We start from the raw sequence: 18,073 nt of genomic DNA, 5'->3' as shown, positions 1-18,073 counted from the left end.
CATTATATAAAGCACGGCTGTACATTTAGCTGAAACGTTATTCTAGTGAACAGTAAACACCATGCTTAGTTTTATAGAGAACAATAGAAAACATACAATGATTATAATAACAGGTGCCAAATTCAGACACAGCTGGCTATTTTGGTACCAAACAGTACAGTCACCAGAGTAATCCATATCGCACAAATATTTCACCATGTTTTGTTACTGTCTAAATACAATATAAAAAAAAGATTAAAGAAAGAAAGTTGCACTCATGTATGATGGGGGGGGGGGGGGGGGGGGGGGGGTTATTGCTACATTCCCTGGCCTAAAGGAAATTCTTCGCATGACCCTTTCACTTGATAAATATTGCAGTACTTTTTGTTGACGGACACTTTGAAAGGGTCATGCAGTAAGTATAAATTAAGCTTTAATAGCCAGCACATAAACCCATGTCTTCATTAACTACAAGACAGGCCACGAGTAAAGCACAGATTCAAGGGAAGATACCGAATTTAGAGTCATTGTAAAGAAAAAGGGATAGAAAAATATGAGAATATCAGCAACGTTTACATTTTTGACAAACAGATTGTGACAAACTGTTGGAAACGGTATTGGGAGATGAGATACCAGCGGGAGCAGAAAGGATGAGAGAGAGAGAGAGAGGACTGAGCAAGAGAGAGATTAGAAGAGAAGGTACGGTATTGCTAATATTGTTAGGGATAGTACAAATGGAGTAAAAAATGGAATGAAATAGAGACAGAGAATTGGAGATGAGTGTATTTCAAAGGAAAGGGAGGGGATTAAGAGAAAAAGAAAGGAGAAGGAAAGGAGAAGGAGGAGTAATGTAGAAAGAGAGCAGTAAGATGAGATAGAAATAAATTGTGTAACAGTGCATAATGCAATGCATCCAGCTGGGGTTGATGTGTGCTGTAGTGCTTACCAACTGGCCTGTGTAAACCCTTTAGTTGTTTGCAATTATTCACGTCTAATTTCATTTTTGTGTACCCAAATCACTATCTGCCCAGTAAAGCCCATTCACACTACACTAGACAGGGCTTGGGTTGGCAGAGCAGTCTGAGTAAATGTAACGCTTTCAAGAGTTTCATTCTTACACCTGGACAAGGAGAGGGGTTCTTTATTATTCCTGAGGTTACACAGTAAAATCTTAAGTGTGTATTCAACTCAGAAAATGTAAAAAATTACCTAAAATGAAACCTGTACAGGTCTGAGTAAAATTTGCATTGAGGATTGTACTGTGATATCTGTCTTGGCACTTGGATTAAAGCTAAATGTTTATTGCCTCAGTTCTTACCATTTAACTGTCTGTTTACAGTTGTGATACTGTAGACAAATGTTACAATTAACATAGCTTTCCACCATGAAGGAACACAAATACAAAAAAGGTGGTTAGATTTGTCTCTCTGGCAAATTAAAATGAATATGGTTTACACATAATGTGTTTATTCTACTTACAGTAGGTGTTGTGGAAATAAAGATTAAGTTTAGGGATGCCACTAACTATTGCACTGTACACACTGTAAGCCATTGTAGTCCCATTACACCCTTTGTACTATTTGAAATCAAATTATTTCGAAAAGCCATACTGTACCTGGCATGTTTACAACATTTTTTGTGAAAAATATATACTGTAGGTTTATCAATGTTTGTATGCAAGACTTATACCAAAGGGTCAAAAGGATCAAAGTCACAATCTAGCTTGTTAACTTGTGGTACCAATTAGGGGATGATTAAATGGTAGAGCATTTCTATAGCACTTTTATCCAAGGTGCATCACAATGTGCATTACATTCACCCATTCACTCACACATTCACACACGCCGATGGTGGAGGCAAACATGCAATGCATCAACCTGCTCACTGGGAGCGGTTCAGTGTCTTGCTCAAGGACACTTGCAGACACAAAGCCAGCGGGGAGCCTGGGAATAAACTGTAAACCGCATACAGATTCACAATGCAATTATAACAGTCAAAGAAAGATACCACTTAGAATGTACTGTATGTGTAATGATTAGTATTATTCAAAACAGTATTCATTTCATCTGAGGAGAGTTTGAAATGACCTGGTTTCATTATACTGCTAGTCCATCAAAAGACCAAGACTGTGGTAAATTTACCTTCACTTGATCAATTTAGAAAGTGAATTTAGTTTAAAAATGACCTAACCTTTGGCCTGGCAAAATGTACAAATCAATACAATGCTTCATCAATAGTAATGGATCGCTGTGCGTTCAGTATATGAACACAGCATCTGATGCAATATTGAGGCTCCAGTACAGAAAATTGCCCATAATACTATTTAACATTGCTTTATAACGTTATCAGTAAGAGGGGCAGGTAGAACCTTGACATACTATGTCATAGGAAACAATTATTTTAGTTTCCTCACTGATTTCAATTTGATTGCATTTGCCCGTAACAGTTATTGTTGAGTGTATCCAAGGGAACCTGGGTCATCACGTCCAAGGTTATTTTGTACCACCTGGATAGTTCTCAAACAAGTCCAGGCCGAAATTAACAAGCTTCTCAGCTGACAGGATGGCTCTGAGGATAAGAGACAGTGATTGGTTCACAGAACTGTGGTGAAGTACATCCCTGTTCATGTTGATTTGGAGCGCCTCCCTGGTTGTAGTAGGTTGAAGGACCATTTCTGAGAATCTGAGGATGGAGAATTGGGGAGTCTTCCCTGGAAGGCTATATAACAGGTTCCTAAGATACAGACAGAGTGAAAGAGAGAGAGAGAGAGCGATAGAGAGAGGAAGAAACAGAGAGGAAGAAACACAGAGAGAGAGAGAGAAGAGAGAGAGAGAGAGAGAGAGAGAGAGAGAGAGAGAGAGAGAGAGAAATACCTTAGAATTAGAAACAATACAAAGCATTGAACACCTGCTAACATGTGCACAGGGACATCAGCAAGCAACAACCACCGCATTTTAAATACAGCTTTCAGGACGACTTTCAGTAAACAACCATATGGCACTTAAAAAAAAACAAAAATAAGACAATCTAAGAACTGCGAGGTCCATGATTGATTTTTAGCTTTCTTCCCCCACACTGTTGTTGGAGTTTGTGATGTGTGATGTGAAGCACTTTGTAAACTTGCTTTTGAAAAGTCTACAAATAAAGTTTATTATTATTATGACCTGTGATTGCACTACTTTTGAAGGGACATACATAGACAAGCGATGCCTTGGGCAAGGCTGTAAAAAATCCCAACTGATGTCTTCTAAGAAATAATATTTTAAATCAGGGATACTGAAATACAATTGACATCATGCATTTTGACATGGCAACTTCCACTTACGACCCTTGTCGCCTGCCATTTGTGGAGGCCGGCTGTGTACTTATTTAATTGTTTATGCAGTTTTTTTTAAGCCTTTCAGTATTGTCAGTGATTGTATAAATATGAGTGTAGTACACTTTGGATGGAACGGGCTTCTGATAACATCTTTGTGGTCAGCGGTGATACTCTATGGTCAAACAACAGCAATAGTACCTCTTTTGTCTCCAAAGAAGGGAAGAGGAGTGAGAAACAGACAACGGCAAAGTCAAAAATACATTGAACCCGACTCCCAAGTATAAAGAGTTGATGGCGAGCATTAATATGAATGCTGATTGAGAGATTGTAATCGCTGAGACACTAAGGTCTACTGTGAGATGGCCCTGGGAGTGGTGTTTGCTTCACACATAAAAAAATAAGTACCATTAAAATAAACTGAACTAAACTGTGCTAAAAAAAAGTTAAAGGCTTGATTTTACCACCAATTTTGAATGTTCTTTCAACTTGACATTTTGGTAAATAACATCTCTTGGATATTTTAATTGTGGCAAACTAATTTGTAAGACCTTACAGTATATATTGTTTAGCTGTAATGGTTACTGAAACAAGGCCATTTTTTCCCTTTGTCCTCTGGATTATATTTGTTATAAACAGGTCACAGAAAAAGAATACCATATGAATTATTGCCCTTAAGACACAGGCTATCCATTTTGTTTTATCTTACTGTCACACATAGTACACACAAGTTTACACAGACAGGTGTAGCTGCAGACTACAGACATGCGCACAGACACACGCGCGCACACACATACGCGCCTGTGTTATAGTAGAGCAGTCATTTCTAGGTCACAATGTCAGAGACTGGGGGCTGACACACATTGATTTCTCTTAAACTGGCTGAACGCTGGGTCTTACAAAGTAAATAGAGCGATTCTTCATCTCTTAACACAGGCTTGGGATTCAGGGTAGGAAGGGGTACCAACTGACCTTCACCACATAGTTTAGACTGAACAAAGTTAGTCAGCTGCACTGTATTTCAACTGTTTATGTAGTTTTTTTCTTCTGTGAATTAGTGCCCTACTTCGTCATACAAGAGTGTAGAGCAAAAGTAGTACTTTTCATGAAATTGATAGTGGTTAAAGCTATGCTATGGAAGTTGCTCAACACTGGTCAGTAGCGGTATTGCTTTTTTCGGCCGTTTTTTGCCCGGAGTCGCCGCGGACCACCAGAACGGGGCCGTGCCCCGCGACCACCGCGACCGCCTCCGCCTCGCCGATACGAATCCGTAGGCTATTATTCCAAACGTAGGAGACGGTGGTTGAAGGAGCGCTTCTTTTCCGTTCACGCGCACAGAGGTTAGGTTTAGGCATAGTTTTACTGAGGTTAGGGTTAGAGTTAGGCATAGTTTTACTGAGGTTAAGGTTAGGGTTAGAGTTAGGCATAGTTTTACTGAGGTTAAGGTTAGGGTTAGGGTTAGAGTTAGGCATAGCTTTTTGGGTTAGGTTTAGGCATAGAGGTTAACATTCACACCCGCGCGGTCCAAGTGACCACAGCCGAGCGCTCCAGACCTCCGCTCCAGCCAATCACAAGCCGCGCCTTCTAATTCATGTAACACCGTCTTCTACGGTAGGAATAATCGCAATCCATAGAGCCGTCTCCCGTCATTTTTAGACCAGGATTTGGGGAGATTCCTTCACCAACATAAACACTGCTACTTCCTGAAGAGACGGCAAGACGTGCTGTGATTGGCCGGTTGTGTATGATCTGGGAGACACGTATACAGAATGATGCAGATGACGTAATTTTGCCGGGGAAATGCAACCCCCCTCACGGCCACACGGGCTCAGTAGAACACATATAAAGAAAAGGCTTTTGGGGCTGAAATTAACAGAGTGGGTGTTCTAAAACTTTAGCGATTAAATAGTTAGGACAATTTTAAGATTTGTTTTATTAAAAAAGTTACATAGTATAGCTTTAAGTACACATATTTCCTGAAAATGTACAGTTTTGGACATACTGCAAACAGTTACTTTCCACCCGACAGCGACTAAAAGAAAGAAAGATGAATCACTCCCACTTTCTTTTTCAGTGGGAGACAACTGAGGCCTTTCCTACCAGTGTTTCAAAGCTAGTTAATATTTAGAATGTTGAGCATCTCCTCTTGCCAACATTATTCTGGGTGTTGCTACAGTACAGATTTGCAGCCAACATTGAAAACAAAGAAATGGCAGCAACAGGGAAGCCATAGCATAACCAGGCCAAACTGTCTGTTTGGCTGACGGAAGCATGCATTGATAAATGAAGGAAGGTCCCAAGTATAAAACAACAAATAAATCTTCCAGAATATGTATTTGGCTCTTGTCAAGGATGGCTACAGGCAGGGTTGGAGAGTAACAGATTACATGTTGAGAATAACCTTCCCAACCCTGGCCACAGGCAGCTGAGATACAAATTCATGCCAATAATAAAAACCCACTTTCCGGACATACAGTACTTGAATCTCTGACATCATCTCAAGGTTGACTCAAGTTATGCTTTTGAACCAACACATACTTCTTTCACTTACGTTACATTCATAACACGTTTATTATTAATGTTAAAAACTAAAAAACTAAGGATAAAACCCAGGTTTAAAAGCAACAAAACAACCACCAATAAACAAAAATAGAGGAGAAATCATAAAAGGAACCAAATTCAATAAAGTAGGCGGCTCGAAAACACACAATACATAAGAGGAAGAAAGTGACATACAATACTAATCCAATATAACTATTCCCTAGTCCCATTTGGGGCTCCGGGCAACAACGCTGTCTACTGTTCTGTGCACATGTCCTCTACCGGTGGGCTGCATGCCACAGCACATGCTGTCTGTGAATATCCAGTTATGAAAGGGGTCCTTTTTTTCCCGAGGACCTCAGAGTGTACATACAGACATCTGCTATCGATCGGTACGGCCTCCGGTAGCCTGACATCCACTTTTAATGGAGGCTGCCTCCTGCTCCGCAACACAACAAATTGGGTTTAAGCTGAGGCGGCTGGTCCCAGGTGTCACTCACACAGGAACAAGAGCATCCATCCACCAATGACAGCTCCTTACGTGTGAACGTGCATGTGTGCGTGTGTGCGTGCGTGCGTGCAGTATGTGTGAGTGCGAGATGTTTACTTTTAGTCACCTGTCTGGAAACTCTGCTGTACAGTGGTGTAAGTACATTTGCTAAAGTGCTTTACAATCTTGAGGTGTTTTTACTTTACTGAAGTATTTCCAGTTTTCAGTACTTTTACTTCTACTCCACTAAATCTCAGAGGCAAATATTGTACCTTTTCCACAAAAAGATATTTGAAAACATTAGTTGATAGGCCTACTAGTTGTTACTTTATAGATTTTGATTATTAAAACATACATTAAGCCTTATATACATTTTGGCCATTGGAAAATAGCCTATCAACATGCTTGCGATGCGACCCATTGTGAGCTTGAAGGTCTGCTATTTTCAAAAGATACAGTACATAGGCCTACATTTTATACATTTGAAAACTTGGGAAGTGTAACATTCTGCATAATAAGTATATTCTAATTTTGGTAGTTTAAATACATCTTGATGCCAGTACTTTTCTACTTTTATTCAAGTACATTTTGAATTTCAGACTTTCGGAGTATTTCTACATTGCAGTATTGATACTTAAAAAAAAAAATTAGTACTTTTCCACCACTGTTGCTGTTCAAGCATTCATCTCTGTCGCCTGACATCTGTCACTCCGGTCCAGTATGTTTCCCAAACATACGGTTACAGTTCCAATTTGTCTTAAATAAAGGATCAAGAAACCCCGCCTCTTTATTTGTTTTATCAGACTTGAAAATATGAAAAGAAATCTAAAATGTAGGTGTGGTTATCTGCTGTTGTGGGGGAAGGGGCAGAGTAATGCGTGCATATCATTATGTTCTGACACTAGATAGAGAGAAGCTGTCTGCACTTGTTGCTGTTTGCATTTCGGAAACACATTTTAAAAACAGCCATTGGAGGTGTAAAAAGTATAAAGATTCGGCAACTCCATGTTATATAACGAGTAGAAATGTGCAAGTATTTTACAAACAAGCTGTCTGAGCTTTTATCCGTGGTTAACTTTCTCCAGCTCTGGACTGTTACCGCGGGGACAACCGAGCAGAATGGACGCTAGCCTAGGCGCTAGCGCTGTTGGCTAGCTATTTTCTGACTGTGTAGTGTGTGTGTCACAGTCAGTGCTGTGTTCTACCTGTAACACACATATACAGATCTGCTGTTGGAAATAAAAATATGAATAGCGTCTGCCCTCGTGAACCTTTCAAAGTAGCGTATTTGATAGGCATTATGCATTGGTGTCTGCCCTGGCCACATGAATAGCCGCGGATCATAGATTATAGTATGCCCTCAAAAAAAGTCTAGAACACACCACTGGTCACAGTGTGTGTGTGTATGTGTGTGTGTGTGTGTGTGGTGACAGTGTGCGCGCACACACAACGTCCACATGCACGAAAAATAGCAGATCTACAAGCTCACAACCAGTGGTGTGTTCTAGACTTTTTTGTGTGGCCAGGGCAGACGCCAGTGCATAATGCCTATCAAATACGCTACTTTGAAAGGTTCACGAGGGCAGACGCTATTCATATTTTTATTTCCGACAGCAGACGGCGTATATTTGCGTTACAGGTAGAACACAGCACTGCTCACAACTCGTTCCGCGGCATGTAACACGGTGGTTTCGGCTCTGAACAAGACAACGAGACATCAAGCCATGGCTAAAATACTCAAATTGAATATATCCGACTAAAACCATTGAAAATATATACCCTAAACCAGTGTTTCTCGAATGGGGGTACGCGGGGATATTGCAGGGGGTACAGGAGAAAATGGGAAGATGTATTTTACTGTTATGGCTAATTGAAAACATTGACAGACTTTGTGTGAACCTGCTAATACCTGCTGAAAATTGTAAAACCAAATTACATCAATAAATTCACTAGTACAGTACAACTGTTATTGAATAGAAAGCAATGTTTATTTGCCATTATGCTGTTTTTATTTTTGACATATTGGCATTGGAACTGGACTTTTGATGAGCTTTTGATAAGCAATGCTGTAGTCAGGGGAAGGGGGTACTTGGCTTCACAAATCATTATAAGGGGGGTACTGCAGCCAAAACAGATTGAGAACAACTGCCCTAAACTATACCCTAGAGTCCGACTTGAGAGAGAGAGAACCAGGAAAGACAGTCACTGTCTACACACAGTGACTGCCCAGAACTCATGTGCGTTTCCAAATAAGGCGACTGCGGGTGTTTCTATGGGCAAACTGAACCATAACATTGGTCCCTATCACAAGTGACTCAGTGATATACCGTAATATATATTTATAGAAAAAGTGATTTTGTGTTTCATGACTCTTTAAAGAGAAAAAATCCAAATGGAGAAAATCCTGGTTCACCGGTGTCCCCAAGGGCTACATGATGAATTCCTTTTTTCCCTGTTCCTTTTTTATATCTACCAGTTAAAATGCATTGCGATGTGTTGTGATCTGCTGGGGACAACTATTTATCTTTTTGGGGTCTCGAGCTGAAAAAAGTTCTGTTTATCTACAGTATCTTCCTCGCTCTCTCTTCTCCTTGCAACAGCTGCTTCTCGCTGTTTCGTTCTTCTGATGTCTGTTTCATCCAGCTGTGTCTTTTTATTTCTCTCGTCAGTCTGAGAAGGGCGTTTCTGTTTTGTTGATGTTTGCATTATACATCAAGTGCTTTGATGTGCAATCTCTAATCTAGCAAGGAACAGTCAGGGGGGGTAACAAGACAAGACAGAGTAGAAAAGGATCTATTATTGGGGGGTGTGGTAATGATAGAAGGTATTGTTGAGAAGTGAGAGAGAGAATGGGTATTAGAGGAGAGGATAGGAGTACATAAACTGGAAAATGATAGAGCTATAGTGTTGATTTTGTATGGTGCACTAGTGAACATAAGTGTACTGTAACAATCTTATTGTTCTTTCTCTGATTCTGTTTCCACAGTTCCTTCACCGTTTCTCTCTTCATCCATCCATTTAGTCTCTCTCTCTCTCCTCCATCTCAATCAGTCTCATCAGAGAACAATCATTTGAATATACGGTACAGTAATCTCATTATTAGTAGGGGCCGACAGGACAGAGCTGAAATGGAGAGATTTCAACAATTAAGGAAAGTCAAAGTTCTTTACACAGAACAATACAAGCATTAAGACAAAGTGCAAGACAAATACATTTTACAAGGATATTTAAATACAACAAAATAGTTATTAAATATAATAAAGAAATGCGAAAAAATGTAATAACGTGATTATATGACTAAAGTTTACAACTACACTGCATTGCTACAAACAAACAAAAATACAAGTGGCAAAGAGAAAGCTTTGATTTAAAAGAAGTCAGTTGTAGCAGACCCGCAACAACAAGTTTGTTCCAGATACGCATGTGGTGCATAAAAAAACAGGATACTGCTCCTCTGCGAGAGAGGCTGATGCAAGATGGAGCAAGACAGTGTGAAGGACAGGGCTGGACAGTAAAGCAAAGGACAGGACAGGACAGGACAGGACAGGACAGGACAGGACAGGACAGTTAACAAAGGACAGGACAAGACAGTAAAACAAAGGACAGTAAAGCAAAGGACAGGACTCTACAGGTCAGTACAGAGCTAGGTAGGGCACAGTACAGAGCAGAGCAATTAGGTAAATGTTAACACTATCATAGCCTGATCTCACTATTACGCAATTCTTTAATTGGCACTCTCAGCCGGATACGTAATATTACGTGATAATGTGATAATTATATGTTTCCAAATAATTAATAGAAACATAGATGGATAAATAATAAACAATAAAAACATATTATGTTGCCAATTTATCGCTAATAAGAATACTGTTAAACTATGTACCTTATGTATAAATCAGTTACTACTGCATATCAGCTGCTATTTTGACTGACTCATCCTACTGCCATGTTCTACCTTCTAAAGTATCATGCATAGTAACACATAAGGACCACAGATCTAAAGTATCATGCATAGTAACACATAAGGACCACAGATCTAAAGTATCATGCATAGTAACACATAAGGACGACAGGTCGACACTAGAAATGGAGGGGGAGAGAGATTATTTCTGTTTGGTTCGTTTGATGTCCGTTCTTTCTCCCTGTCCGTACTTCTCCGTATGATTACGTTACGTACACCACTCAACTGAACGTACTGGACTTGTCCGTAGCAAGAAGTACCCGCGGGCACCATTGTCAACCGTAGGGGCAGTAGTGAGGAAAATAACTTTTCCTCAAAAAGAGTGGAAAGATGTCGTTCTTCAACGTCTGTAAATATCAACCATACGTCTATGATACAAACACGGAAAGCTCCGTGGCGTGGAGGGAGGTCGGCCTGCGCATAACGTAGAGGAACTAAGCATTACAATATAATGAATGTATGGCCTCTCTCACCCAAAACGTACAGAAGTATAAATAGCCCTTAACCATGCACCTTATGGGAGCTTGTATGACAAAGAATTCCACCCAATTTTGTTTTACACCTGTAAACCTGTGATATGTATAAAATGAAGTTATTGGACAAGCTTGAGGAGCATATGTCTGTTACTTTGTTTCTGTTTATAGGATGCGTTTCTTTTTTTATAGCTGCATGGAATTAACATGCCCCTATGAAGGTAGGAGACCAATCAATTGGATCTGGCAAAAGACATGGTGAGTAGAGTTCTCAAATTCGGCCCAAACCCGACCCTACCCGACCCGACGTTATCGGGCCGAGCCGGGCCCAAAAATTATAATAATTAGTCGGGCCGGGCCGGGCTCCGGGCTCCGTCACTCAAGCAACAGAGAACATGCGCATATCGCTGGCTGCCTGTCTTCAGCGCAGCACTGAAACCTGCCTAAGTTCCTAACCAATGGACCAAGGATAATCGGTGACGCATACGGAAGTATAGTCTATCAGTCTCATAGAGCAGTCTGGTTGTTGTGATGACGTCACAATCGAAACCTTTGGATATACGGAAGTCTGTCACAGGCAGCGAGTCAGCGTTAGCTCTGTGTGATCGAGCGGCTACGATGAAAGTTTGGAGCTGCATGTTAAATTAAAAGGCAGCAGGCAGTTTTACAAGTTTGTAATAAGTTATAAATCCAAGAAAAGTACATTCAAAGCGGAACCAACCTGGATATTATTGACAAGGACTTAACAGGATTGTATTAACAACAACATCAACATGACCAACCTAAAAGCACCATACGTTGACATCCTCTTACCTTATAGAGACGATCATCTCGGCTGGTAAGATATTATTAATTCCATTATGCTTTCTGGTTAATCAAGTGTCCTTTGCTGCTGCTGTGTGCATTTATATTAAAGGGTTTACAGCCGCAGCGCGCCGCTTATTACGTGCCTAAGTTGTATATGTGTAAGCATGGTGATCAGGTGGTGTCGCGCACTAAACAACAGATCTGCAAGCCCAGAATGCAAGCCAGATGAACACGTTTTGGGTTTATAGATCTGCCGAGCCTGCGTTTGATGCGTGACCGTTGAAAGGACGAAACATAAATCACGCAGGCAGCGACAACGGCAGGGAGAGAGAGGATGAGAGCTGTATGATTGAGATTGACTGTTGACAACAACAGGGATTTAACGTTAGCACATTTTGTGCAGAACCTTGCATGTTTCATGAACAATTTAACATGTGAAGTTGCCATTTCGCCAACTATTATATGTCCGTTCTCTCACTGTTGTAATTTGAGACACAGTACTGGTGCTGCCAGCTGCCTACTGGCGACGTTTTTTTTTTCTCTCTCTCTCTCTCTCTCTCTCTCTCTCTCTCTCGGGCTTTCGGGTTTTCGGGCCGAAAATGATGATAATTGTTAGGGTCGGGCCGGGCTTCGGGTCGGCCCACTCGGGCCCAGTTAGGGCCGGGCCTTAATTTTCAGGCCCGTTGAGAACTCTAATGGTGAGGCTCTTGGTCACAGTTGTGCATACGTGCAAGCGTACGATGCTTGCATGGCATGCATGTGAGTGAAGGATATGGGGAGGGGTGTTCAAAGCTCAAGGATGTATTTGTCACATCACAGGTTTTATGTGTAAAGAAGTGGGTGAAATGTGTGTTAGCACAAGCTCCATCATTTTATTGTTAGTAAGAAAGGGAGAAAAAGAAAAAGAAGGAGGGGACCGGTGACCAGGGAGAAACATCTTAACAGTAGTACATGAGGTGCAGAAGATGTAACATATTGGTAGGTCCACATAGCAGCAGTTAGGTACTTGAAACACACATAAGGTGCAAAAAAACACATAGAGCATAACCGCCACTGGTAAAAGTACACATGGCAGGTCCACAGGGAAGGTCAAGTACCCATAGAGGAACAGATCGTCGTGAACGGAGGAAAACAGTCTGTTCCAAAATCTGGTGGTCTTGCCCTTAATACTACGGTAGGCCTCCTTGCCTGGCTGCGGTCATAGTAGGGGTGAGAACAGTTTGACACTGTGGTGGTGCATGTCCTTGATGATGCACTGAGCTTTGACTACACATCGCTTCTCGTGCAGCTTCTGGTGGGAGGGAAACTCCCCTCCCATTATGCATTTGGCCGACCGCACCACCCGTTGTAGGTTTTTCTGTTTGCGGGGGGTGCAATTTCCATACCAGGCAGTAACCCAGCCTGACAGAATGCTTTCAATGGAGCTGTTGTAGTAGAGTCTGAGGATTCGGGGCCCACTCCGACCTTCTTTGGGCAACAAAACCAGTATAGTCATTGCTGAACCTTTTTTTATCACAGGCGATGGTGTGTGTATCCCACTCGATGTGCAAGGGACTTGAACTTGCTAAGCCCTTTCCGGGGGTGGCTGTAGCTCAGAAGGTCAATGATCCATGGGTCGGCGGTTCAAATCCTGGCTCCTCAACATGTCGAAGTGTCTTTGGGCAAGACACTGAACCCCTAGTTGCTCCCAGTGAGCCAGTTGGTGCCTTGCATGGTTTCCACCACCATCGGTGTATGAATGTGTGTGTGAATGGGTCAATGTAATGCACAATGTAAAGTGCCTTGGATAAAGGCGCTATATAAATGCACCATTTACCATTTATTTCCACTGCTAAGGAATCGATGAAGACAGGCACTGGACATGGCAGTAGCTAAGTTGTGTTGTCTTGTCATGGTAACACATCATCATAATGACAAACTGCTCCTGTTCACACTGTGATGTTAACTGGCAGTGCCTGTATCTGTAATTATCATAACAAAAATAATTTACTACGCTGCTGTCTCATCTCTCTGGGCTTAAACACAGGCGTTTAGGATAAATCTCTTTTTGTCATGCGTGTCTTTATGTATTTGTTTTTGCTTATCCTGTTTTGAATGGCAAAAATATCACCTTTTATTTGAAACAGCTTTTTGCAATTGCCTCAGCACCTCACAACAATTTATAAACTTCCACACTATACTTCCGGAGAGCAGGAACTCAAAAGTGCAGCCAGGCCAAAGCATTTCTTAGCAGGGATGTAGATATAGCCAAGAGAACCTGACTTATTAAAGTGAAAAACAAAGTCAATCATTTTTTAAACCTACAGACATGCCTTGTTTTCAAAAAGGATTAGTTTAAAAGATTGCCCTGAAGGTCTGTATTTGTGCCTGATTCTGAGATATGAATATACCTTAAAATAATGTGTTTACAACGGCTTTAATTGTACTCCAAGTTATGTTCAGGAAAATACAAAAATAACAGTCAAAAGTAAATATTTTAAAACGCTATTAAACAGAGTCAGTTTTATTGTCTAAATAATAACTTCCTTATGGGTGCCATTAAGTCTTAATGATTTCTGAGCATGATAGAGCAGCTAATTTTAGCTCGGATTCTAATGGAAGACTAGGACAATTAACTTGTCTATTACTGCCATAAACTGTGAATAACACTAAACACATTTATTCGCTTAAAATCTATAGTGGAAGAGCAGTTTGCTATCAAGACACAGTCTGAGAAACACTGCTTTGATGTATTGGGTTCTACAAATCTGAATGAAAATGAGATGTTACTATTGTTATTATATTATTACTATTGTTATTTATTTATTATTATTATCATTATAATCCACTCTGTCCAAGTTCTGCCGTTCGATAAAATAAAGACAATGAATTGGATCTTCCCCATAGACAACTCTTACTGTAGCTTGCCAAAACTAAGAGCTTATGCCTTTCAAGGTTGGATGTGAGAAACTACATTTTCTTGGACTTTGCAAAGCTAATTGTGTGTAAAATATCGTTTCCCTTTCATTTGTCAAACGGAAGAACGAATAATGTGGCTGCCGGGTGATTTGGAGAGGTGAATTATGATTATGATTTGCATATTCAAATCCATTTTCAAAAATCAAAGAAAAATAGCCACTGACTGTGGTACTCATTCAAGCTCAATGCCCAGTGGGTACTGTACTGTACTTCCACTATGGCTGCCACTGCACAGACCCATCTATTAGTTCTAAGTCAGTGTTTGTCATTATTTGTTCTAAGTCAGTGATACATTTCGGCTATTTGAAAATAGCCGATTTACACCACAATGTGTCGCATCGCGACCCATTATGAGCTTGTAGATGGGACATGCAGTACTTTCTACTTTTGGTACTTTGAGTACATTTTGATGCTTGAATACTTTTATACTTTTACTTTTAATTTTGAATACTGTTACTTTCACTTATTTCTACATTGCCGTATTGATACTTTTATTTAAGTAAAAAATGCGAGTACTTTTTCCACCACTGTCTATTAGTTCAGTGGTTCACAAACTTTTGCATGCCAAGGATCCACCAGTCACAGTAGCCTCTGGTTGTGACAGCCTATTGTGAAATGGCCACTTGCTTCTGTTATTTTAGCTATTTTTGCTAAATGTCTTTTATAATTTTTAATGACTCTTTTTCTTTCTTAATTTTCCATTCCTTACCAATTAGCCGCCCTGGTGCCGGCCCCTGGAGGTTCCCGCCCCCACATTGAAAACCACTGTTCTGCGTGGCTACCTACTGTATGTAGTAGTAACTCCATTTCCAGATACACACCACCCCCCCCCCATGAAATGGCAAATTTCACTCAAAATAAGATGTCATCTTTTCTCCTACCTGTACACTCCAGGTGGAGGCAGAGGGACGACAAAGCTCTTCTCCAGGTCCCGCAGTGCGTCGTTCAGCATGCGGACATGGGATTGTTCACGTTCTTTGGGATCATTGGCCGGACGCATGCTCTCTGACTGAAGGAACGCAGCTCTGTCCCTCAGAGAGGACGCTGAGGACAGGAGAGCTGGGTATGCCACACCGCTGTCTACACACACACACGCACGCACACGCACACACACACACACACACACACACACACACACACACACACACACACACACACACACACACACACACACACACACACACACACGAATATACAGTAGAGACAAGCCAATAAGAACAAGTATTTAAATGTGTTACTTTCTAAAAGCTGGTGTTCAATAAGAAACAATTCTATTTATTTGTCTTGGGTCATAGTAGACCATGCTACTTCTTTTATATACTTCAGCTCAGGATTAACCACACCATTTTAGATTAACCATACCATTTATTGCAATGATATCTATCATTTATGCAATGATATTGCATTTAGTTTGGCGGCGTAGCTCTGCTGTGATGAAACAGATTATCTGCTCGAACATGATGCAAATCTGATATCACAAAACCCTCAGGGCAAAGCATGATATACATAACATTACATGCACATAACATTGAACCTTCAGTTGCATGATTTAAGATATCACATATCATAATCCATAGAGCACAGTACAATCCGTAAACAATACATATTAACATAAGTAACTACATTTTACAGGGAGGAGGCCAGGGAGGTGGAGGGATTTTTTTTTTAGTTTATTGTATTGTTGTTGTTTTTTTCTTTTTTTTTATCCATCTGTTGGTTTTGGTTTTCTTATTATTGCGTAATGTTTGTCTTTTGGGTGTTGTGTGAATAAAAATGTAAGCGATACAAAAAGAAAAACATACATTAATCCACTATGGCCCTATTTTATACCTAGGCTATTTGAAAGTATCTGATCTACGCAACGCGTTGTGAGCTTGTAGATCTACTATTTTCAAACATTTTGTACTTTCACTTTTGGTACTTTGGGTATATTTTGAAAGTGCCAATACTTTTGCACTTTTACTCAAGTACATTTTGAATACCGACGAGAGCCGACATTGAAGTCGGTCGATCCCATGTATGCATATTACCATGTATGGGCATAGCAGTCAGAGCTGTGGCTCTGGGCAACTGGATCTCCATAATATGCCTACTGTATATCTGGGCTTATCGGGTTTATGGTTATGTTTGAACCACAGCTGTTGCAGTTGCAATTACCTCTCTCTGTCAGGAGAGGACATAAAGTACAGTAAAACTTAGGGGTTATAGCTTGAACATGGAGAACCTGTACACTTCAGCATGATAGTTTTCCTCAGATCTGCCTTTGCAGCAATGAACAAACTACCTTGTTGACAATGTTGTGTGCTGCGATGAATGGAGGTATTTATGGAGACTACATACTATTTGTATCTGTACGCTACTGTGTACGGGCATCTGGTGTTTCTGTGTTGAACTGGCTGTGAAAACAAATCTCCATCAGGGACATTAAAGTCTAAATCTAATCTATGCACACAACAATATCGCCAATAGTCCACTGAAACAATGCATTGGTTGTTTTACAGTAGGTTTGGCAATTTCTGTATACATAATGGGGTTGTAAATTAATTTGTATAGATTAACTGATAACCTGCCTGGATGTGTTTGGAGGGCAAATCCGGTTCTTTGAAACATACGTCTGTGATTCTGTGTTTGTTTCTCTCTCTGTATTTCTGTGTGTCTATATACAGTATGTGTGCGTGCGTGCATATGAGTTTCTCTGCCCTATTTTCGTGAATCAAGGTGCACAACACAGAGTGTAGTCAGCGGTGCAGTGCACAGGGCGTGGTGACAGACTTTTGGTATTTGTGTGGCTGGAGGCATGTAGTGCACCACTGGTGCGGTTGGTAAAGGGGTGGGATGAGGTGGGTGTGGTACGGGTTGGTGTTGAAATAACCTTGAAAATTGGATGGATATTTAAAAAGAGTATGCTCTGTACCATGGCGCTTTGCCCATATGGTGATGCATGGACTCTGCAGATTTCATCAACACATTCTCACTCAAAACTCATCATACAGTAGATGACAAGCTGGGCAACGATGACTGAATTTTGTATTGGACATGTAAGGTACTTTTGCAAAACAATTCGATGCCGAGTTTTCCGAGTCACGAGACTGATGACAGAATGTGGACGTGAAAGAGAACAAGGTGATTTGAAAACACGTTCAAAACAAGAATCAAGGAGGTTTGATTAGTCACTCTGAAAAGAGTAGTTGGGGCGAATCCGATACTTCCGTGACCACGAGAGCAAAGGTCCGTTTCTCAGTGGTTTTCTCAACTATGAAGGTTAAATAACAAATTGAGCTCCCATGTCCCTCGCAAAATTGCAGGCAAAATGTTTGACAGCTAGGGTAATTTTTAGTCTCATTCACTTACTATACACTATACTATAAAGGAAAAAAATACTCCCAAAAATCTGCTTTAAGTGGGATGTGAGGGGTCAAACTATGGGTTTTTAATTATTCTGAATCCATTGCAAGCATTTGTTTTGCACGAAAAACATTCCTTGAGCTAAAAACGGCCAACAAAACTATGGTTTAGTGATGAGTCGTCACTTTTCAGTCTTTTGGGGT

General features: G+C 40.7%; 1 protein-coding gene across 1 annotated transcript in view; it reads right to left on the bottom strand.

Annotated features, from left to right (window-relative positions):
* Window positions 1-1,979: 1,979 nt before the first annotated feature.
* The window catches only part of naaladl2 (N-acetylated alpha-linked acidic dipeptidase like 2), a gene marked incomplete at its 5' end in the record, with an annotated part of 278,337 nt that continues 262,243 nt past the window's right edge, over window positions 1,980-18,073 (bottom strand). The window contains 2 exons of the mRNA XM_080724924.1: window positions 1,980-2,712; window positions 15,407-15,605. Coding sequence (XP_080581050.1) covers window positions 2,472-2,712; window positions 15,407-15,605 — 440 coding nt within the window. The 3' untranslated portion in view covers window positions 1,980-2,471. The remainder of the gene's footprint in view (window positions 2,713-15,406; window positions 15,606-18,073) is intronic.

Source organism: Nannobrachium achirus, assembly GCF_963921795.1.
Source record: "Nannobrachium achirus genome assembly, chromosome: 1".
NCBI lineage: Eukaryota > Metazoa > Chordata > Actinopteri > Myctophiformes > Myctophidae > Nannobrachium > Nannobrachium achirus.
This window is presented reverse-complemented; position numbering and strand designations above follow the sequence as displayed.